The sequence below is a fragment of the Scyliorhinus torazame genome, chromosome 1 (genome assembly GCF_047496885.1).
Source record: "Scyliorhinus torazame isolate Kashiwa2021f chromosome 1, sScyTor2.1, whole genome shotgun sequence".
Lineage (NCBI taxonomy): Eukaryota > Metazoa > Chordata > Chondrichthyes > Carcharhiniformes > Scyliorhinidae > Scyliorhinus > Scyliorhinus torazame.
In genome coordinates, this window is record NC_092707.1 from 55,308,168 (window position 1) to 55,331,391 (window position 23,224).

The window sequence follows — 23,224 nt, forward strand, 5'->3', positions numbered from 1 at the left end:
TAGATGTTTCAGGCGGGATAGAGATGGATGTAAAAGGGGTGGCGGAGTTGCGCTACTGGTTAGGGAGAATATCACAGCCGTAATACGGGATGACACCTCAGAGGGCAGTGAGGCTATATGGGTAGAGATCAGGAATAAGAAGGGTGCAGTCACAATGTTGGGGGTTTACTACAGGCCTCCCAACAGCCAGCAGGAGATAGAGGAGCAGATAGGTAGACAGATTTTGGAAAAAAAAAAGAGTAAAAACAACAGGGTTGTTGTGATGGGAGACTTCAACTTCCCCAATATTGACTGGGACTCACTTAGTGCTGGGGGCTTGGACGGGGCAGAGTAAGGAGCATCCAGGAGGGCTTCTTAAAACAATATGTAGACAGCCCAACTAGGGAAGGGGCTGTACTGGACCTGGTATTGGGGAATGAGCCTGGCCAGGTGGTAGAAGTTTCAGTAGGGGAGCATTTCGGGAACAGTGACCACAATTCAGTAAGTGTTAAAGTGCTAGTGGACAAGGATAAGATGGGTCCTAGGGTGAATGTGCTAAATTGGGGGCAGGCTAATTATAACAATATTAGGCGGGAACTGAAGAACCTAGATTGGGGGCGGATGTTTGAGGGCAAATCAACATCTGACATGTGGGAGGCTTTCAAGTGTCAGTTGAAAGGAATTCAGGACCGGCATGTTCCTGTGAGGAAGAAGGATAAATACGGCAATTTTCGGGAACCTTGGATAACGAGAGATATTGTAGGCCTTGTCAAAAAGAAAAAGGAGGCATTTGTCAGGGCTAAAAGGCTGGGAACAGAAGAAGCTTGTGTGGAATATAAGGAAAGTAGGAAGGAACTTAAGCAAGGAGTCAGGAGGGCTAGAAGGGGTCACGAAAAGTCATTGGCAAATAGGGTTAAGGAAAATCCCAAGGTTTTTTACACGTACATAAAAAGCAAGAGGGTAGCCAGGGAAAGGGTTGGCCCACTGAAGGATAGGCAAGGGAATCTATGTGTGGAGCCAGAGGAAATGGGCAAGGTACTGAATGAATACTTTGCATCAGTATTCACCAAAGAGAAGGAATTGGTAGATGTTGAGTCTGGAGAAGGGCGTGTAGATAGCCTGGGTCACATTGAGATCCAAAAAGACGAGGTGTTGGGCGTCTTAAAAAATATTAAGGTAGATAAGTCCCCAGGGCCTGATGGGATCTACCCCAGAATACTGAAGGAGGCTAGAGAGGAAATTGCTGAGGCCTTGACAGAAATCTTTGGATCCTCACTGTCTTCAGGTGATGTCCCGGAGGACTGGAGAACAGCCAATGTTGTTCCTCTGTTTAAGAAGAGTAGCAAGGATAATCCAGGGAACTACAGGCCGGTGAGCCTTACGTCAGTGGTTGGGAAATTACTGGAGAGAATTCTTCGAGACAGGAGCTACTCCCGTTTGGAAGCAAATGGGCGTATTAGTGAGAGGCAGCATGGTTTTTTGTGAAGGGGAGGTCGTGTCTCACTAATTCGAGAGTCTTTCAAAGAGGTCACAAAGATGATTGATGCAGGTAGGGCAGTGAATGTTGTCTATATGGACTTCAGTAAGGCCTTTGACAAGGTCCCTCATGGTAGACTAGTACAAAAGGTGAAGTCACACGGGATCAAGGTTGAGCTGGCAAGGTGGATACAGAACTGGCTAGGTCATAGAAGGCAGAGAGTAGCAATGGAGGGATGCTTTTCTGACAGGTGGGCTGTGACTAGTGGTGTTCCGCAGGGATCAGTGCTGGGCCCTTTGCTGTTTGTAGTATATATAAATGATTTGGAGGAAAATGTAACTGGTCGGATTAGTAAGTTTGCAGACGACACAAAGGTTGATGGAATTGCGGATAGCGATGAGGACTGTCCGAGGATACAGCAGGATTTAGATTGTTTGGAGACTTGGGCGGAGAGATGGCGGATGGCGTTTAATCCGGACAAATGTGAGGTAATGCATTTTGGAAGGTCTAATGCAGGTAGGGAATATACAGTGAATGGTAGAACCCTCAAGAGTATTGACAGTCAGAGAGATCTAGGAGTACAGGTCCACAGGTCATTGAAAGGGGCAACACAGGTGGAGAAGGTAGTCAAGAAGGCATACGGCATGCTTGCCTTCATTGGCCGGGGCATTGAGTATAAGAATTGGCAAGTCATGTTGCAGCTTTATAGAACCTTAGTTAGGCCACACTTCATAGATTATCATAGAATTTACAGTGCAGAAGGAGGCCATTCGGCCCATCGAGTCTGCACTGGCTCTTGGAAAGAGCACCCTATCCAAGGTCAACACCTCCATCCTATCCCCATAACACAGTAACCCCACCCAACTCTAAGGGCAATTTTGGACACGAAGGGCAATTTATCATGGCCAATCCACCTAACCTGCACATCTTTGGACTGTGGGAGGAAACCGGAGCACCCGGAGGAAACCCACGCACACACGTGGAGGATGTGCAGACTCCGCACAGACAGTGACCCAAGCCGGAATCGAACCTGGGACCCTGGAGCTGTGAAGCAATTGTGCTATCCACAATGCTACCGTGCTGCCCTTGGAGTATAATGTTCAATTCTGGTCGCTACACTACCAGAAGGATGTCGAGGCTTTAGAGAGGGAGATTTACCAGCATGTTGCCTGGTATGGAGGGCATTCGTTATGAGGAGCGGTTGAATAAACTTGGTTTGTTCTCACTGGAACGACGGAGGTTGAGGGATGACCTGATAGAGGTGTACAAAATTATGAGGGGCATAGACTGAGTGGATAGTCAGAGGCTTTTCCCCAGGGTAGAGGGGTCAATTACTAGGGGGCATAGGTTTAAGGTGCGAGGGGCAAGGTTTAGAGTCGATGTACGAGGCAAGATTTTTTACACAGAGGGTAGTGGGTGCCTGGAACTCGCTGCCGGAGGAGGTGGTGGAAGCAGGGACGATAGTGACATTCAAGGGGCATCTTGACAAATACATGAATAGGATGGGAATAGAGGGATACGATCCCAGGAAGTGTAGAAGATTGTAGTTTAGTTGGGCAGTATGGTCGGCACGGGCTTGGAGGGCCGAAGGGCCTGTTCCTGTGCTGTACTTTTCTTTGTTCTTTGAGATGGATCTGTAACTTCCACTCTCTGTCGGATGTTTGTCCTTTTGGGGGATCGGTGAGATCGAGGCCTGGGCAAGCGTGGGCGCAGGGCCTCCTTCGACAGTGAGTCTTTGAACATCTCCCGCAAGTGCAGGGCCAGTGCTTTTGCTAATTTTTTGTTAAAGTCTGCCGGGAACCCATCCGGTCCTGGGACTTTCCCGGACTACTTGGAATTAAGATATTCCATGATTCAGGCCAGTTCTAGAGGTGTTTCCAGCCGTTGTTTCAAGGTCCCTAGTCGCCGTCCCCTGGGCCTCTAGCCTCCGCTCCATATTGTCCATTGTCTCCTTCCTGTACCAGCCTCCCTGCATTTGAAGCCTACTTGTGACAATAAGCGATTTTCGGAATGTGGCGACTAGGGGTTTTTCATAGTAACTTCTGTTGAAGCCTACATGTGACAATACTTGTGACAATAAGCGATTTTCATTTGCATTTCTTCTTGACGGCTGCCATGACGTCCCCCACACACACCCCCACACACACCCCCACACACACCCCCACACACACCCCCACACACACCCCCACACACACCCCCACACACACCCCCACACACACCCCCACACACACCCCCACACACACCCCCACAAAAGAAATGGAGTTTCCCTCAAAATAAAGTTCAATGCTAAATTTTTACTTTTAAAGGAGGGGTAACTTAAAGAGCACTGTTACGGTCATGAATTGCCTCAGTGTGAACAAAGTTCATTAAGCTGGTTCCAATGTAATTGCAGGCTCCTTTCAACAGGAAATACATTTCACAAACTGTCAGGAAAAAAACGTAATGAAACATTTGATTTATTTCATGCAAGTTAAAGAATTCAAAATTTTCTTCCTAGTTATTTTCTATTGCTTGAAAGCACAGACTATAAACCTTTCAAAGATAGCAATAAACACATATTCATGATTGTTGAAATCTGCCTTTTCAACAGTAGTGCACCCCGGTATCCATATATTTATCTGCTGATCTGATTAATATTGCAACATATTACAGATCTTCATAGAAAGACATGAAAATGGTGACCCTTTTTCCCTCTTTTCGTATTTTATTCAGCTTATTACCTGAGCTGCAGACGTAACTTGCTCAATGGCCACCCAATCTTTCATATTCTGCACTGGGGAATTTCCAAACGATGCCACAATTTGAGGAAAGTTTTGTCCAAGTAATAGATTCATGATGATTCGTATCCAGTGATGGCATGCTGTCTTGTTGTTTAGTCTTTAAAGATATATAAGAAAAACCTTGGTAACTTATAAATGAATGTTTTTTGTTCAAAAGGACTATAAATAAACCCTTTCAGCCAATGAGATAATGGAGCTGATTTTACTCAAGATCAGCATCCGGGGAATGCATATTTCCCAGTTGCAAAGTTCAACAAGAGGGGATTGGAGCCTCTTTACGACAAATCTCTACATTCTTTTTGCAGCACATGGATTTCCAGGCTTTTGCCAATGGTCAGGACAATGCCTGCAAAGGATCCATGTCAAATATTTTCATTTAAATTAAGTGTGATGGCATATTCTTGGGCCATCTGCCTCGTATTTATCGTATATCCTATGTTTTTCATGTATGGATCTGCCTGGACTGCACGCAGAGCAATACTTTTAACTGTACCACCGTACTTGTGACAATAAATCGTGACAATAGGGGCTGGTTTAGCACAGTGGGCTAAATAGCTGGCATGTAAAGCAGACCAAGGCCAGCAGCGTGGGTTCAATTCCCGTACTAGCCTCCCGGAACAGGCGCCGGAATGTGGCGGCTAGGGGCTTTTCACAGTAACTTCATTTGAAGCCTACTTGTGACAATAAGCGATTTTCATTCATCTAAATCAAATCAAATTTTTCTGTGGCTCTGTCAGCAGGGTGCTCAGCTGCAGAAATGATCCGAGGGAGAAAGACAACATTTCAAGGAACGCTGAATAAGGCTTAAAATCCTTTGCTTTTCGTTTTTTTTATATAAATTTAGAGTATCCAATTAATTTTTTCTAATTAAGGAGCATTTTAGCGTGGCCAATCCACTTAGCCTGCACATCTTTGGGCTCTGGGGGCGAATCCCACACAAACACAGGGAGAATGTGCAAACTCTGCACGGATAGTGTCCCAGAGCCGGGATAAAACCCGGGACCTCGGCGCCGTGAGGCAGCAGTGCTAACCACTGCACCGCCTCCTTTGCTGTTCTGATGAAGTCACATGCTTGAAACATTAACTTGTTTATTCTCTCAATAGAAGCTGTCAGACCTGTTGAGTATTTCAATAATTTTCAGTTTTTATAGCACTTTTTGCTTACTGCTTCCACAGTAATCATCAACATTGGAGACCATGAAAACAGTCAGAAATTCCCGGCCATAGTAAAGCAGCAGTCATATTTCCTGCCTGAATTCAATAGACATTCCCACCAAATTAACCTTTTTTGAGATCTAAACACAACAGATGCTGAATTTGAAATAAAAACAGAAAATGCTCAAAAATCTCAGCAAATTTAGCAGCATCTGTGGAAAAAGAAACAGAGGACGCGATTCTCCAGAAAGATTTCCAAGTGTGATAGCGAGCGGGAACTGCCGCGAACTGCCCGGTATTCGGCCCGGCAAGGACGGGAACGCTATTCAGCGTTAATTGGTCCACTTAATGAGGCCCCTTGTGCTTCATGCTGCAAATGAAGGCTCATCAGCCGATTCGCCTGGACCGTGCTCGCCAGTCCCCCCCCCCGCTAACAAGGTCGAGTAGCACTTAAATTGCAGTTGCACAGCCAGGCCCCACTCTACTCGCAGCCATGGCGCCAAGAAGACTGCCCCAAGTTTTGGAGCTGCAGAGGCTCCTACATGCGGTCAAGGCCAGGAGATTTGTTCTGTTACCCAGAGGGTCCCGGAGGGTGAGCCACAGGGCATCCAGTACGCCTGGGATAAAGTGGCAGCGGCTGTCAGCTTGGGAAGAGTGACCAGGAGGACTGCCTACCAGTGTTGCGAGAAGGTCCATGACCTACACCGGGCAGCACAGGTGATTGACAACAACCCCTCCCACCCAGAGACATTTCTGCCCCCACGCGAGCATCCACTCCCCAACCCTCCATGCAGCCCCCAACCCTCCCTTCCTTCAACCCTCCCACCCCCCCCCCCCCCAACCACTGTGAGCCACGCGTGCAGTTAACGATGCTCTTCTCCACAGGAGAAGCTTTCCCACAATCGCCGGGAGAAGGCCCAGACTGGCGGAGGGGTGCTGGACAGAAGGGCCAGGATTCTCTGAGCCTCCGCGGCAAAATTGCGTTCAGCACGGGGCAGAGAATGGGGTCTCAGACCTACGGCGTTGGACGCGATTCTCCGCAGATCGGAGAATTGCCGCCAGCCGCACGTGTGCAGTCGACGCGGCGCCGGTCGGGGGCCATTGAAAGAGGCCCACGCGATGATTCTCAGCGATCGACCAGCCAAGTTCCCGCCAGCGTGGTTCCAACCTGGTTCCGCCCGGTGGGAGCTCGGACGTGCGGCCCCGCTGGCCGTCCTGGTATGGGGAGGGGGATCAGACTCTGGGAGGCTACCAATCGGCAGGCACTTGCAATCCAGGGTGGAGCGCTTATCTTCTGCACCGGCCCGCTGCATGGCTCCGCCATATTGCGCGGGGCCGGCGCAAAAACGGCCGCTGCGCACATGCTGGGACCCGCAGACAGAAGTGCAAGGCCCCATATCGGCAGCAGGTGCTGCGCGGCACACGCTGTGGCCCTGCTATCCCTCTTAAAACCGGAGAATCACTCCGGACTTTTTGAACAAAGTCTGGAGTGAGTCGAGCCCGTTTTCCAGCGGGCGTGGGGATATAGCCCTATTTTCGGAGAATCCCAGCTTTTTTTTTTTTAAATTAATTTTTTTTTATTCTCCTCCTTTTTCACATTTTCTCCCACATTTACATCCATCAACAATAATCAACAAGATATGTCAATCCCCATAATAACAACGATCCCATCCGCCCACCAACCCCCAAACATCAACCCGCATGTTTACATAAATAAATGACAAAAAGGAATCAGGGATTACCCGTAGTCACCCTTAATCTTACACAGCTCTCCACCACCACCCCCACCCCCCTCCCCCCAAAAAATCTCCAGCTCCTCCCGTCCACTGCCTCTTGTAAAACTCCTCCTCCTAACCTCGGTTCCTCCCCCCAACTTTCCACCCCGGCTAGACCACTCGGACCCTGTTCTGCCAGGCTCCGATGGCCGCAGCCCCTCCCCCCACCTCACTCCCGTTCACTGGCCGGCTTAAACCGGCCAGCGTGGAGGCCCCCGCCCGGGTCCCTTTCCCGGCCCTAGGAAAGCCCAAAGATCCCCTTTTAGCACACAAACCCCACATATCCACCAACACCCCAAAGAGCCCTCCTTTCGAGTGAAAGTCCGGTCCCTTCCCTTGTCCAAATATATGCAACATTGGCTCCTTTAGCCTCTACACCCGCACGCAGTGATACAAAAAAAGAAAATACAGTCATGCGGTTACATCGGTACATGACCATTCCTCAATTTGTCAGTTCTGCCACAGTCCTTCTGCCTTCGCAAACTCCTCCACTGCTTCCGCCGTTCCAAAATAAAAGTCCCTGAGCTTATAAGTCACCCTCAGCTTCGCTGGATATACAATGCCGCACTGCACCGTACCAATGTACAGTGCCCTCTTCACCCGGTTGAAGGCAGCCCGCCTCCTCGCCAGCTCCACCGTAAAGTCCTGGTATACACATATACCAGCTCCAGCCCACTGCACCACCAGCTTCTGCTTGGCCCAGCTCAGGACCTTCTCCTTCACACTGTACCTACGGAAGCACAGAGTCACTGCCCTTGGCGGCTCACTCGCCTTTGGTACAGGCCTCCACGACCGATGAGCCCGATCCAGTTCATATCGGGAGGGGTCCTCCCCACCCCCCCAATAGTTTTGCCAGCATCGGGGCAAAATACTCAGTCGGCTTCGGTCCTTCAACTCCTTCGGGCAGCCCCACGACCCTCAAATTCTGTCGCCTGGATCTGTTTTCCAGATCTTCCATTTTTCCTCGCAGATTCTTGTTCGTGTCCATCACCTTCCGCATCTCCTTCCCCATCGAGGCAAGTTGATCACCGTGCTGCAATACGATCTCCTCCACTTCCTTCAGCGCCTCCCCTTGCTCTCGCACCTCCGCCACTGCGCTCGCCACCGCCGTCTTCACCGGGGAAACCGCCTCCTCCACCAGCACATTCAAAACCTCCCTCATCTCCTTCCTCATCGTCTCCATGCATTTCTCAATCTCCGCCAACTGCTTTTGGAATTCCGCAGCCATCACCTTAGTTATTTCTTCAGCCGTAAGCACTGTGGCCTTCCCTGATGCTCCAGCCTCCATTTTCTTTGTTGACCCCGCGGTGACCTTTCCACTATCCAACAGACTTTCATCCGCTTTTTTCCCGGCCGTTTTTTTGGTGTTTTTCGACATCCTTCTCCTTGCGCTGTCTCTCGACTTTTACTGCCGTCGCTGGCCCTAGGACTGGGCGTTAGTCCCCGAAAATGCCGTTCCCGAACAGGAGCCCTCCAATGTGCGGCTGCCTCCTGCCCGCCGTCACCAGAAGTCCCAGCCAAGAATCCTGACGACCTTCGAGGATGGGCCCTGGAGGTGACGGGGACAGAGATGTCACCAATGTGGAGGTCGGCGCAAGCTGCAGAGTTGAGGATCCACCGGGCCCCACCCGCAGGATCTGCCACACGCGAGTTGTTATTGCCATACACACTGACCCATCCCTCCCACTTACCTTGTGTTCATTCTCCCGCAGGCTCTCCAGCCGACGGTGTTGGCCCATCTAGGGTGGCCCCCTCCCTTGCCTCCCATGAGACCACCTCGGAGGAGAGCTCAGAGGATGCCAAGATCGATGTGTCACATCTGTCATCGCCACATTCCACCAGAGCAGATACACACACCTCGGTGGGCAACATTAGTTCTTTAAAAATATATATATTTTTTTAATAAAAGAGTACCCAATTCTTTTTTTTTCCAGTTAACGGACAATTTAGCATGGCCAATCGACCTAACCGGCACACCTTTGGACTGCGGGAGGAAATTGGAGCACCCGGAGGAAACCCACGCAGGCACGGGGAGAAAGTGCAAATTCTACACAGTCACCTGAGGACGGAATTGAGCTGTTAAGCAGCAGTGCCTCTGTGCCACTCTACATGGAGAAAAGAGCTGAACACAAGCTGCAAGGTGACATCAAGGCAGCATTTGAGCAAGTGTGGCATCAAAGAATACCAGCAAAATTGAAGTCAATGGGAATCGGGATAAACCTTCCACTGTTGAGTCATATCCAGGACGAAGGAAGACAGATATGGTTGTGGGAGGCCAATTACTCAAACTCAGAACAAAGCTGCAAGAGTTTCTCAAGGCGATGTCCCATCCCAAGCACCTTCAGCTGCTTCAATCACCTTTCCTTCAATATATGGTCAAAATGCAGTTGAATTCACAGTGTTCAGTACCATGGCGACATGGTAGCACAATCGTTAGCACTGTTGCTTCACAGCACCAGGGTCCCAGGTTCGATTCCTGGCTTGGGTCACTGTCTGTCTGTTCTCCCTCTGTATGTGTGGGTTTCCTCCGGGTTCCCCGGTTTCCTCCCACAAGTCCCGAAAGACGTGCTTGTGAGGTGAATTGGGCATTCTCATTTCTCCCTCAGTGTACCCGAACAGGCGCCGGAGTGTGGCGACTAGGGGAGTTTCACAGTAACTTAATGTAAGTCTACTTGTGACACTGATAAAGATTATTATTATTGCAATTCCTCAGATGCTGAAGCAGTCAGTGTCAGCATATAGCAAGATCTGAAATACATTCAGGCTTGGGGTAAGTGGCAAGTAGTATTCATGCCACACATGTGCCAGACAATGACCAACTCCAACAGGAGAGAATCTAACCATCTTCCTTCAACATTCAACAGTATTACCATCAGTGAACTCCCAAACATCAATATCCATTGATCAGAAACTGAACTGGTTCAGCCACATAAATACTGTGGCTAGAAGAACAGGTCAGAAGCTGGGAATTCTGCAATGACTAACTTGCTTCCTGACTCCTCAAAGCCTGTCCATCTACAAGGCACAAATCTGACATGTGATGGAATATTCTCCACTTATCCAGATGAGTACAGTTCCAACATTCAAGAAACTCAACACTGTCCAAGACAAAGCAGCCCACTTAAGTAGCATCCCATCCACCATCTTAGATATTCACTTTATCCACCACTGGCACATAGTGGCAACAATGTGTACCATTTACAAGATGAATGCAGCAATTCAGCAAGATTCCTCTGATGCCATTTTCCAAACCCTCAACCCCTACCACCTAGGACAATGGCACTAGATGTATCGGAAAACCACAACCTGCAAACTCCCTCATTAAGGCACACACCACCCTGACCTGGAACTGTCTCTGTCACCCTCACTGTCACTTTATCAAAATCTTGGAACTTCCTTCCTAACAGCACTGTGGGTGTATCTACATTACATGGACTGCAGCAGTAAAGAATATGGCTCTCCACCACCTTCTCTAGGGCAATTAGGGATGGGCAATAAATGCTGGCTTTGGCATCCCAAGAATTAATTAAAAAACAGAAGCTGCAGAGGCACCATCCTGGGTGGAAATAACATCAGAAGCGAGAGTTATATCCAAATGTCACCTGTTGCATTAACTAGCAGTGTCAAAACTCCAGGTGGTTGGATAAAGCTGGAACCTAGTCTTTATACACCTTCAAGTTTTCACTTACAGAGGGAGGCATTATAAATAGTGTGCCTCCAATCCAACAACAACTGTTTAATAAGAACGCAAGACCTAGGAGCAGGAGTAGGCAATTCAGCTCCACGAGCCTGCTCCATCATTCAATACAGTCATGGTTCAACTTCACTTTTCTGCCTGTTCTGAATAACCCTTCAGCCCATTACTAATTAACAATCGGTCTATCTCCTCCTTAAATTTACCCAAGGTCCCAGCATCCACTGCATTCTGGGTAGTGAATTCCAGATTCACGACCCTTTGAGAGAAGTCATTTCTTCTCATCTCTATTTTAAATCTGTTACCCCATTTCCAAAACTATGACCTCTCATTCTTGATTGCCCCTCAAGAGGTAACCTGCTCCTATATGGATGGGTACAGGTGAATCCCCAGTGAATGCCTACAATTGGAATGTGATTAAACACTTAATTAGTATACAGTTAACAAATAGTGTCATCACAGAAACTCATTCACATGTACGTTAATTTTCTACATTGAAATAAGGCATCAGGTAGCTTCCCAAAATGTACAGAGAAAAAAAAAAATCAGAGGATAAGACACAAGCATTGCTTATTGTAACCAGTTGAAGTGGTATCAACATCGGTCTGGCATAAATCATTAGGTCTGGCATAAATCATTATACGGTATGTAGAGCCTGGCAATACGCATTTAAATTTATGTTTGAACACGATGTGTGACGATTTGAAAATTTTAGGAATACTGGCTTCTAAATATTGGGACAAGAGTTAAAAACAGAGGGATATAGGGTGCTTGGCTGCAATGGGTAGTGTTTTAAAAAGGACTTTGTTTTGCATCTAGGAAATAAAAGCTAAAATTGACGAAGGGATGTGTTTTTCAGTCTAGGCTATTGGACTGTGGTTTGACTGAGGAGGTCTCTGCCTCCGGAGTTAATGTGATTTTGCAGTCTGCAGAGATACTTTGTCTTTGAGAGGGAGAGAGAGACACAGAGACAGAGCGAGAGAGAGACAGACAGACAGAGAGAGAGAAACAGAGAGAGAGAGATCTGCCTGACTCGGAGTCCAAAGTAGAGTAGTCTTGCCTGAAGACAAGGGGGTGAAACAACCAAGTTGAAGCAGCTATTTAAAGATACTCAGCCAGAGTCTGAAGGGGTTACAACCAGAGCTAAATCTGTTTTATAAAGCAAGTATTACTCCATGCCTTGCTAATTTCAAGATAGATTAAGAACTGTATGTTTCTTTTCTTATTGTTTAATATGGAACTGTATAGTTGTGTTAAGGGGTAAATGTAGGCTGTTCTTGTGAAGGGTGAAGTTAAAAGTTTAATATTGTAATCATAATAAAGTTTTGTTGCAGAAATACCAAAGCCCTATTTTATTATGCAATTATTCCTGGAGTAATCATTTTTTCCATACAGTTTTAAAATAAACTAAAGTTTTGGGGTTTCGGTATCCTAGCCACAGTTGGGGTCTGGTCTGGGATCGTAATAAGAGCCCCATCAGCATTGCTGCAAGCTAAACTCATTTTCCTGATTTAGAGAACATTATTTATCAACATCCGGTTTATAGCGAGATTTCTGCTTCCGAGAAATGCCCCCAGGTACAGAGGAAGAACATTGGGAAAAGCTGCTACAATAACTAGGAGCAGAAATCTGATTTGCCACTGAATAATATCATGGTTGATATTAGGCTTTTACTCCACTCTCCCACCCATTCCCGACATTGGTAGATTCCCTAATGGACCAAAAATCCGTCCCTCTCGGCCTTAAATATAGTTCAGTACGAAGTCTTACAACACCAGGTTAAAGTCCAACAGGTTTGTTTCGATGTCACTAGCTTTCGGAGCGCTGCTCCTTCCTCACCTGAGGAAGGAGCAGCGCTCCGAAAGCTAGTGACATCGAAACAAACCTGTTGGACTTTAACCTGGTGTTGTAAGACTTCATACTGTGCTCACCCCAGTCCAACGCCGGCATCTCCACATCTTAAATATAGTTAGCAGTGGTATGTCCGTAAGCCTCTTGGGTAGAGGATTCTAAAGATTCTAAATCCTCTAAGTGAAGAAATTTCTCCTCATCTCAGTCCTAAATGGTCAGCCCCTTATCCCGAAGCTGTGCCGCCTTGTTCTAGATCCCCCTGTCAAGGGAAACAAAGGCTCAGTGTTTACCCTTTCAAGCACCTTCAGAATCCTGAATGTTTCAATGAGATTACCTCTCTTTCTTCTAAACCCGGTATTCACTTGGGCTCCTATATGAAGGAACAGACTAGAACTGGGCTTTGAATTTAGGAGCGGTGTGTTTGTACTGTGCATCTCTGTGAATAAATTATCATAAAAGCGTGCAAAGACTGGCTCCCTAGGGCAGCACGGTGGTGCAGTGGTCAGCACTGCTGCCTCACAGCGCTGAAGAATCAGGTTCAATCCTGGCCCAGGGTCACTGTCAGTGTAGAGTTTGCGCATTCTCTCCATGTTTGCGTGGGTCTATCTCACAACCCAAAGGTGTACAGGGTAAGTGGATTGGCCACACTAAATTGCCCCTTAATTGGAAAAAAGAATTGGGTGCCCTAAATTAAAAAAAACAACAAAAAACTGGCTCTTGTTCCATCCTTCCCCATTGGGTTTTCTGGAGGGTAACAAGTTGGTATTGCAGTTTTATAAGTCATGCCAAAATTTAGATTGAGGTCGATTGGGGGCTGGGTGAGGGAGAAGAGAGGCCCCTTCTAGAACCTGGGGCTGGGTTCTCCGTTCCTGCATCTAAGTGTTGATGCTAATGGAGGATCTGTGGAGTTCCACGACTGAAAAACCGGTGCCACACCTGCACCGATTCTGCATCCGCAGGGTCTAGCACCGGCGCCGCGTGAAACACCCTCAGAACATGCGAAAAACGGTGCGAATCGTTGGGTCCGTGATCAACACGCTGACAAGCTGCAGCCGCGGATACACTTACACCCCCCACACACACCGATTGTGCCTGAACAGATGGCGCCGGTTTTGCTGGACAGCGAACCCGTCCACCCCAACCCCACAGCCCACCTCCTGGCCACCCCCTACTACTCCCGGCCAGTGGCAATACTGTCCGTACGCCCTCTCTCTCTCTGCAGCTGCCACGCCAGGCTCATGGCTGTTGAGAGCACACGTGGACCGCACCATCGGGAACATGATCCATCGGATGCGGAGCATCGCGGGTGGGCCTGATAAAGAGATGCGAACGGGGTTGCAACTGCGCGAGTCGCAAAAACTCCGATTTGGAGGGGGCGGCGCATTGCAACCCGGCATCTGCTGCGATTTAGACGCAGGAGCTATTCTCCGCCCAATCGCCGTTCCCGATTTCAGCGTCAGGCAACGGAGAATTCCGCCCTGGGTCTTTTATTTGCAAATTGACATCATTGACATCACTTTCCGAAGCCTAGTGCCACAAGAAACACCTGGCCAGAACCAGTAATAGACAAGGGCAGGCTAGAAGGAAATGGCACAGGAGGCTGGCTGTGCCTCCCTTCTGTTCTTACCTGCTGCAGATGGGCTGGAGGGGACTTGAACTGTCCCTAGTGTAGCTGAAGAGAAACATATCCAGCAAAGTGACTCAGAGGTCTGAGCATTAGGCTGCTCTTTTTTCCCCACTATCAAAGCAATGGTGGAAAACCCACTCCCAGGCAGTGCTTGCTGAATAGTCTGGAGTTTCCTTTCCCCCAGTCTGAAAACCCACTCCCAAGCAGTGCATGCTGAATAGTCTGCTGTTTCCTTTCCCCCAGTCTGAAAACCCACTCCCAGGCAGTGCTTGCTGAATAGTCCCCAGCAGTACTTGCTGAATAGTCCCCAGGCAGTGCTTGCTGAATAGTCCCCAGGCAGTGCTTGCTGAATAGTCCCCAGGCAGTGCTTGCTGAATAGTCCCCAGGCAGTGCTTGCTGAATAGTCCCCAGGCAGTGCTTGCTGAATAGTCCCCAGGCAGTGCTTGCTGAATAGTCCCCAGGCAGTGCTTGCTGAATAGTCCCCAGGCAGTGCTTGCTGAATAGTCCCCAGGCAGTGCTTGCTGAATAGTCCCCAGGCAGTGCTTGCTGAATAGTCCCCAGGCAGTGCTTGCTGAATAGTCTGCTGTTTCCTTTCCCCCAGTCTGAAGGTTCCAGGTGCACGAATTTATTTGATGTAAATTAAGATAAACACTTTATCAGTTTAATTGTCATAATACTGGCTTCTATAACACTAGTGGCATATCCTTGAACTGTTGCCAGCACTGAATCTCAAGGAGTGTTCATGAATACAGTAAAATGATCTTGTATTACCTACCGCAATAAACAACCAGACTTTAAATTATACCCAAAAAGTACTGGTGTCCGAAGTCCTTCCATTTGTAAACAATCCTGATTGGCTGAACTTTTAATGACAGTCAGCTGTCCAAGTCTGTTTTTGCTCTGAATTATGCCAAACGTGGAAAGAGTCAGTTAAGGGTAAGCTTCCAGACAAAGTATGAAAAGATTAGGGCCGTAATTCTCCGACACCCCCGGCCGGGTCGGAGAATTGGCGCCGCGCGAATCGTGCCATGCCACCCCGATGCAATTCTCCGCATTCGCAGGCGTGGTCGGCGTGGCGCCGGTCAGGGTAGGCGCCGACTCTCTGGCCCGGGCCGGCGTGCCGCTTCTCCGGGCCATATAGGCCGAGCTGCCATCAACAAAAAGCCGAGTCCCGCCGGCGCCATTCTAACATCCTCTGAGCCGATCAGCGGGCCAGCATCTCTGCCCCCCCCCGGCCTCCATTCCTCCGCGTTGGCTCCTGTAGCCCTGCGCCATTTGGCGTCGGGGCCGCCGTGCGGAAGAAGGCCACTGCGCATGCGCTAGTTGGCGCCGGCTCAACTGCGCATGTGCGGATCCCGCGGCGCCAGGTTCAGGCCGGGATCGGCAGCTGGGGCGGCGGAGGCCACTCCAGCACCATCCTAGTCCCCTGTGGGCCGCAGAATGGGGTCCCAGAACGGGCGACGCCGCTGGAGTAAAACACTGCCCTAGATTTCTGCAACCAATAATCAAATAAATGTTGAACTAATTTATATTTTTTCAACTATGCTTATTTAAAAAAAACTATTTTAGAAATTCCCTACTTTTCCCAGTTTCATGGTTTGTTTAATTTACTCCAAGGCTTTTGACATGGCAACAAGGATCTAATCCTTTTTCATCCTCCCCCAAAACCAAAAATAACACCCTTTTGTTTATGTCACATGCTAAAGAAGTACAAGCCAAGTTCAATATAAAATTGAATCAACTGAACTTCCCCTACATTGACCGGGACTCACTTAGTGCTAGGGGCTAAGATGGGACAGAGTTTGTAAGGTGTATCCAGGAAGGCTTCTTGATGCAATATGTAGATAGTCCAACTAGAGAAGGGGCAGTACTGGACCTGGTATTGAGGAATGAGCCTGGACAGGTGGTTGAGGTTTCAGTAGAGAAACACTTTGGGAGTAGTGACCATAATTCCATCCGTTTTAGGGTACTTTTGGATAGGGATAAGCGTTAAGGTGCTAAATTTGGGAAAGGCAAATTACGATAACATTAGACAGGAATTGAAGAATTTGGATTGGTGCGGCTTTTAGAGGGTAAATCAACATCAGACTTGTGGGAGTCTTTCAAGCGACAGTTGATAAAATGAAGGAAGTGAGCCTTGGATAACGAAGGACATTGTGAACCTTGTCAAAAAGAAAAAGGAGGCTTTTGTACAATCTAGAAGGGTGAGGACAATCAAAACCCTTGAGGAGTATAAAGAAAGTAGGAAGGTACTTAAACAGGAAATTAGGAGGGCTAGGAGGGGTCATGAAAAGTCCTTGGCAAGTAGGATTAAGGTGAATCCCAAAGCTTTTTATTCATATGTAAAAAGCAAGAGAGTGACCTGGGAAATGATTGGACCACTTAAGGACAGTGGGGGAAATCTATGTGTTGAGCCAGAGGAAATGGGGGAGGTACTAAATGAGTACTTTGCATCAGTGTTCACCAAAGAAAAGGACTTTGTGGAAGATGATTCTTGAGTAGGGTGTGTGGATAGTCTGGGTCATGTTGACATCAAAAAGGAGGTATTGGGTGTTTTAAAAGACATTAATGTAGGTAAGTCTCCTGGGCCGGATGAGATTTACCCCAGAGTAATGAGGGAAGTAAAGGAGGAAATTGCTGGGGCCTTGACTGATATCTTTTATCCTCATTGGCTACAGGTGAGATCCCAGAGGACTGGAGAACAGCTAATGTGGTACCGCTGTTTAAGAAAGGTAGCAGGGATAATCCAGGAAACTATAGGCCGGTGAGCCTCACTTCGGTAACAGGTAAAGCATTGGAGAGAATTCTCAGGGACAGGATTTATACCCATTTGGAAACAAATGGATTCATCAGAGTAGCAGTAGAAAGGTGTTTTACTAAAGGGCAGCATGGTGGCACAGTGGTTAGCACTGGGACTACGGCGCTGAGGACCCGGGTTCGAATTGCGACCCTCGGTAACTGTCCGTATGGAGTTTGCACATTCTCCCCGTGTCTGCGTGGGTTTTGTGAAGGGGAGGTCGTGCCTCACTAACTTGATCGAGCTTTCTGAGGAGGTGACAAAGATGATTGATATGGGGAGGGCGGCGGATGTTGTTTGCATGGACTTCAGTAAAGCCTTTGTCAGAGTGCCTCATGGTAGACTGGTACAAATGGTCTGATTAGCAAGTTTGCGGATGACACTAAGATTGGTGGAGTGGCAGATAGAGTTGAGGATTGTCAGAGGATTCAGCAGGACATAGATAGGTTGGAGACTTGGGCAGAGAAATGGCAAATGGAGTTTAATCCAGACAAATGTGAGGTAATGCATTTTGGTAGGTCTAACATAGAGGTGAAATATATAGTAAATGGCAAAATTCTTAGGAATATAGAAAGTCAGGAGATCTGGGCATACAGGTCTACAGATCTTCGAAAGTGGCAACACAAGTGGCCAAGGTAGTCAAGAAAGCATATGGAATATTTGCCTTCATTGGACGGGGCATCGAGTATAAAAACTGGCAAATCATGCTACAGTTGTATGGAACCTTGGTACGGCTGCACTTAGAATACTGCGCACAATTCTGGTCGCCCCACTACCAGAAGGATGTGGAGGCTTTGGAGAGGGTGCAGAGGATGTTTACCAGGAAGTTGCCTGGTCTGGAGGGTGTTAGCTATACGGAAAGGCTTAATAGACTCAGACTGTTTTAATTAGAATGACGGAAGTTGAGGGGGAACTGATAGAAGTCTACAAGATTATGAGGGTCAAGGATAGAGTGGATGGGCAGGCGCTCTTTCCTAGGGTGGAGGGGTCAATCACTAGGGGTCATAGGTTTAAGGTCTGTGGGGCAAAGTTTAGAGGAGATGTTCGAGTCTGGGTTTTTACACAGAGGGTGGCGAGTGCCTGGAACGGGTCGTCAGGGAAGGTTGTGGAAGCAGGTAAATTAACGGCGTTCAAAAGGCATCTCGACAAATACATGGCTAGGATGGGTCTAGAGGGATACGGCACCAGGAAATGTTGAGGGTTTTGGCCAAGGGTGGTATCATGCCGGTACAGGCTTGGAGGGCCGAAGGGCCTGTTCCTGTGCTGTATTGTTCTTTGTTCTATGGTCAAAAAGGTGACAATGAAAAATAAGTTGAAAAAAAGGGGAATAAAATATTTCTCTAAAGATAGGGACCAAAAATGGCCATAATGATGGAGAATGAAGTAAAACAAACTTATATCATCAGACCCTTGAAACACATTCCCATTCATTGAAGATTTCTTATGTTCTTTACACAATGATGAATACATAGAATGGACTTCCAGGCAAGGTACGGAGGGGTAACCTGTAAAATTGTTCAAGAAACAACTCAAGCCTTATGATAGAGTGTGTGGGAGGAGGGAGTGGTGATAACAATTAAACCGGAAAGACTCTGCATTTGCAGATGAGCTGAAAGACTTTCACCGCTTGTATTTATTTTATGATCTGAAAGGCAGCGTGTGAAGGATATGAGGTGTTTGGTCCAAATCCAGCCACTAGAGGGAGTCCAACAACATAGCCTGGATTTCCACTGAGAGCAAGTGATGTAGTATTGTACTGAAAGTTAAAAAAGCACATTTATTAGTGGTAGATAAGACTAGCAGAAATGAGATACATAATGAAGGTGAATTATTATTAAGTCTGCCAATAAGTGAAAATCACAATAAAACATGATAATAAGTGGAATAAAAGCAAAACACTGCAGATGCTAGAAATCTGAAATAAAACAGAAAATGCTGGATATACTCAGCAAGTCTGGCAGCATTTGTGGAGAGAGAAATAGAGTTAATGTTTCAAGTCTGTATGACTCTTCTATAGAACTACAATAAGTGGAATGTTGGTCTATCAAAAGAATCGATGCTACTGAAATGGTGCAAGTGAGATATGAGAGCGGAAAACATTAAAATGTGTCAGCCCTCTGGCAGTTTCTCCGAGAGGGATTATTATGCATCTCTTAGCTATTGACTCAATCATATCGAGGGCCTTGAGAGAAGGTCATTTCCATCTTATTCCGTCAACATTGGTGTCTTCGAAGCATATAATTATGGATTTGAGCTCCATATTGTAATTTGTGCACAATTACAGGGAGTAGCTGACCTCTGGATGAGATATTAAATCAATGCCCATCAGTTTGTTCTGTTCACATGAGAAACTCCACAGCAGTATGTGGTGATCTTTGTGAGGGGTTTCCAGGATGGAAGGTGTAGTGATCACAAAGATACACAAAGCTCTTTTGAAGAACTAAACTAATTTTCTTAACACTACTAAATTTGATTTGACACTTATTCTGAATAGCAAACATACATGTAAAAATTAAACTACACTCACTAATACTATCTTTATCTACTAATTATAACTATTATATCTTAACTAACTCTGGAATACACTATGAATTTTATCTTTGTCAGCTCCAGTTTAATCTCCTCTCCTTAGCTTAAGAGTTAGTGCAATTTATAGTACTGTCCCTTAGCTCCCTATAGTGGCTAGGCTTAACATAACATTAACTCTTCACATTAACTCTTCACATGCTGTTTATTTCTATAATGTCACACAGTACTGATAAAAGAAACATGGAGTTTCCCCTCTGTCCAAGCCAACATTCTTCCTTTAACTGTGAAAGAAAAAGGTCATCTATTTCCTTACTGTTTGTAAAATTAATTTTCATAATTTGCTATATTTTCCTTCATAACAACAGCATTTCGTGAAGTGCATCGAGATATTTTGAGAGATGATAAAGCATTATAATAATGCAAATCGGAGAACCGAAAACCCTTAAAAAAAAAACTGAAATTATATATTTTGAAAAGTTTTAAACCAAAAAGGCCCAAGAATGGTTTCACATGCTTGCACTTCAAAAGTGGCTCATGGATAACCTTTTTAATATTAAATTTTGAAAAGGCATAATCCTGATGAGCCAAATCTTTACGTTAGTTCAGTTCATACCATAAAAAGATACAAACTCAAAATGCTGCAGTCATGGGGATTAACTGTGTTTTAATCAGAAAAAAAAAAGTTGTAGAGGTTCTCACAAAACTACAGCAAACCTCTTAAATATCCTGTCCTCATTATTCTCTCCCCCTGCCCCAGATTAAAGAATAAGGCCACCCTAAGGAATGTGAAGAACATAGAACATAGAAAATACAGCACAGAACAGGCCCTTCGGCCCACGATGTTGTGCCGAACCTTTGTCCTAGATTAATCATAGATTATCATTGAATCCACAGTGCAGAAGGAGGTCACCCGGCCCCCCCCCCCCCCCCCCCCCCCCCCCGAGTCCACACCGGCCCCCGGAAAGAGCACCCCACCCAAACCCAACACCTCCACCCAACACCAAGGGCAATTTTGCACACCAAGGGCAATTTATCATGGCCAATCCACCTACCCTGCACATCTTTGGATTGTGGGAGGAAACCGTGGGAGTTAAGCAAGAATAAGAGAAAAAATAAGAAATCATGCAAATCACAGTGAACGCCAAACATATTTTGAGAATTATATCGCTAATGCAGGAGTCCCTAGGTTCCAATAACAATAATTGAGCATTTACTCAAAACCATCATTTAAAGGGTCGAAAAAAATGGCTATAATTACACTAACTCACATTTTCCAAAAATTAATTTTTCCAATTACTGTACCTGAATGAAAGTTATCTGGAAGTGTTGTTGTATTGGTACCATGCTATTGCTAATGGTTCCAAGAGTGAAAGCAGCAGAGGCATTTACAATTTTTCCTTTATCATTATACACAATGATATAGTTCACCTACCAAGATAAATAAAAAACATGGTTTAAAGAAATCATATGGGCTTTCTATTACAAAATTCAACAGAAACACCGAACATGTTACATTCTGCAGAACTTGGAAGCAGTAATAAGACTAAAAAATGTATGATAATGATATAGCAAGGTGTGGCTTTAATAAGCAACCAGTAAAACTAAACTTACCTCTAGCACTACATTTCTACACACATTAACATGCAATCTAGGCGTCCAATCATTATCAGCTGGATCATTTAGACGTATTTGTGTTCCATTTAGAGATCTCAAAGTTATAGAGGCAAGAAAGAATGGGATCTGTAAGATAGATAAAACTAATTAGTAAGTGCGTCTATTTGTCCATAATATGGAACACAAAACTGTGTTTAGGTAGAATATACTCGCAACATTATAGACCTGTTGCCAGGACATTTAGATTTAAAAATAAAATGTTGTTGTATCCCAAAGAAAGTAAAAGGTCATAATTTAATTAGCTCCTTAATATGTATATTTTAAACAATTGAAAATCTAGGCCAAAACTAGAGGTAGATCTTGTTCCCTGCTCTTAAGCTATATTTGCAAAACTCAAAAAACAGGAACTGAAGTATTAATAAAACAAGGCATGGAGGATCAATAGTCCTATTAAAACACATATGAGCCATCGGAAGAATGCAACACAATGAACCTACTTTATCTTTAGCAGGCTTCCTCCATAATGTAAGAATTCAGACCAATTTACCAACATTTCTATAACACACAAGATTTAAAAGTTAAATACTTACACTCTTGTTCAATTTTGGATTAGGGCTCTGAAAAAAATGTATTTAAATACATCAGTTTCTAGTGTTTTAAAGGATACGTTTTGGAAAACTTGGACAGAATTATTATTTTATTCAATACAACATTAAGATATTTATACCAACAGGTTTCAAACTTTGGAAACACCCTACAAATCTGGGCACAATCCCAGAAAATCTCTTTCCTTAATTAAAGAAAGACAGTGTCAATACTACGCAAAGCAAAACAATGCTATCATTGCAGAAAATGTATTTATTAAAAGATAAATAAATTGGTCATAGTACAACTAACTTAATTAGTTGGTCATAAATGTTTCATATAATCATACACTTGGAAGTCAACAAATACAGAAATTGGATGATCTGGCATCAATTTGAATTGTTAAAATATTGTAATTGATGTTAATGAGCAATTCATTAACTAATCATGATTATTTAGTACATTTTACGTCAGGATGACAACTTAAATATTTCTAATGAAGTATAGCATTCATAACTTACTGGAAAAATATTAGAACCGAGGTAGTTTTTCATGCTTAATGCTGGGAAACTACCGCAATCTATTACAATGTCAAACTTTCTACTGCAGCGTGTTGCCTGATTTACTAAAAAACCTACAATCCAAAGAAACAAGAGTCAACGGTCAATAAAATATAACTTTACATAAAATCAAAACTATATGTTTGAGGTGGTTCATCATTCACAGTATTAAGTTATTATGGATTAGCAGTATCAATGCACGTTGTAATGGCCTGAATTTTGTGATAGATAATGGTGAGGCTATCAGCATGAAATCAGAAAATTACTGTTTGAGATGCTCTGCTGCCCTCAAAGCAGAGATATACCAGTACCTTGTTGAAAGGCTCTGCAATGAAATATATAGAATGGTGTGAAGTTGCAGTACCAATGTGATAGATATGCACAAGATTCACCAGAAAAAGCAGGGCCTGACTGCTCCAGTGTAAAGAGAGCTCTGCGCTGAAATTACTCTCTGTCAGCAGGGTCAGTAGGCAAGCATAAACAAAATGGCACCGACTGACTCACCACTGACCATTAATTCCAACCCAATGCTCCAAAAAAATAAGATTTAAAAAATCACTTAAATTTTAATACAACTAAATGCAGCTTCAAATATGAAATTTCCACGTAAATACATTTCTGCTATCCTACTCTAGAAAAATTAGATAAATACCTCTTACCTGCAGGGTTGTTGTCAGCACATGCAGATGTTGCCAGAGGAGCAGGAAGTCTCAGAAAACCATCAACAACTTTAACAGGAACACCATACTAAGTTTAAAAGAAAAAGGAGTAAGTGGATTAGTATTCACCATTTGTTTTTGT

The 23,224-nt window shown here is 45.5% G+C and overlaps 1 protein-coding gene across 2 annotated transcripts in view; it reads right to left on the reverse strand.

The window, feature by feature from the left end:
* Positions 1–23,224, reverse strand: part of tctn1 (tectonic family member 1) — an 87,275-nt gene that overhangs the window by 23,381 nt on the left and 40,670 nt on the right. For both annotated transcript variants that reach the window (XM_072495101.1, XM_072495103.1), the window contains 8 exons: positions 23,083–23,170; positions 22,385–22,497; positions 21,869–21,895; positions 21,276–21,404; positions 20,967–21,092; positions 18,806–18,891; positions 15,114–15,254; positions 4,177–4,333 (listed from right to left, as the gene is read on the reverse strand). In XM_072495101.1, the coding sequence (XP_072351202.1) occupies positions 4,177–4,333; positions 15,114–15,254; positions 18,806–18,891; positions 20,967–21,092; positions 21,276–21,404; positions 21,869–21,895; positions 22,385–22,497; positions 23,083–23,170 (867 nt within the window). The remainder of the gene's footprint in view (positions 1–4,176; positions 4,334–15,113; positions 15,255–18,805; positions 18,892–20,966; positions 21,093–21,275; positions 21,405–21,868; positions 21,896–22,384; positions 22,498–23,082; positions 23,171–23,224) is intronic.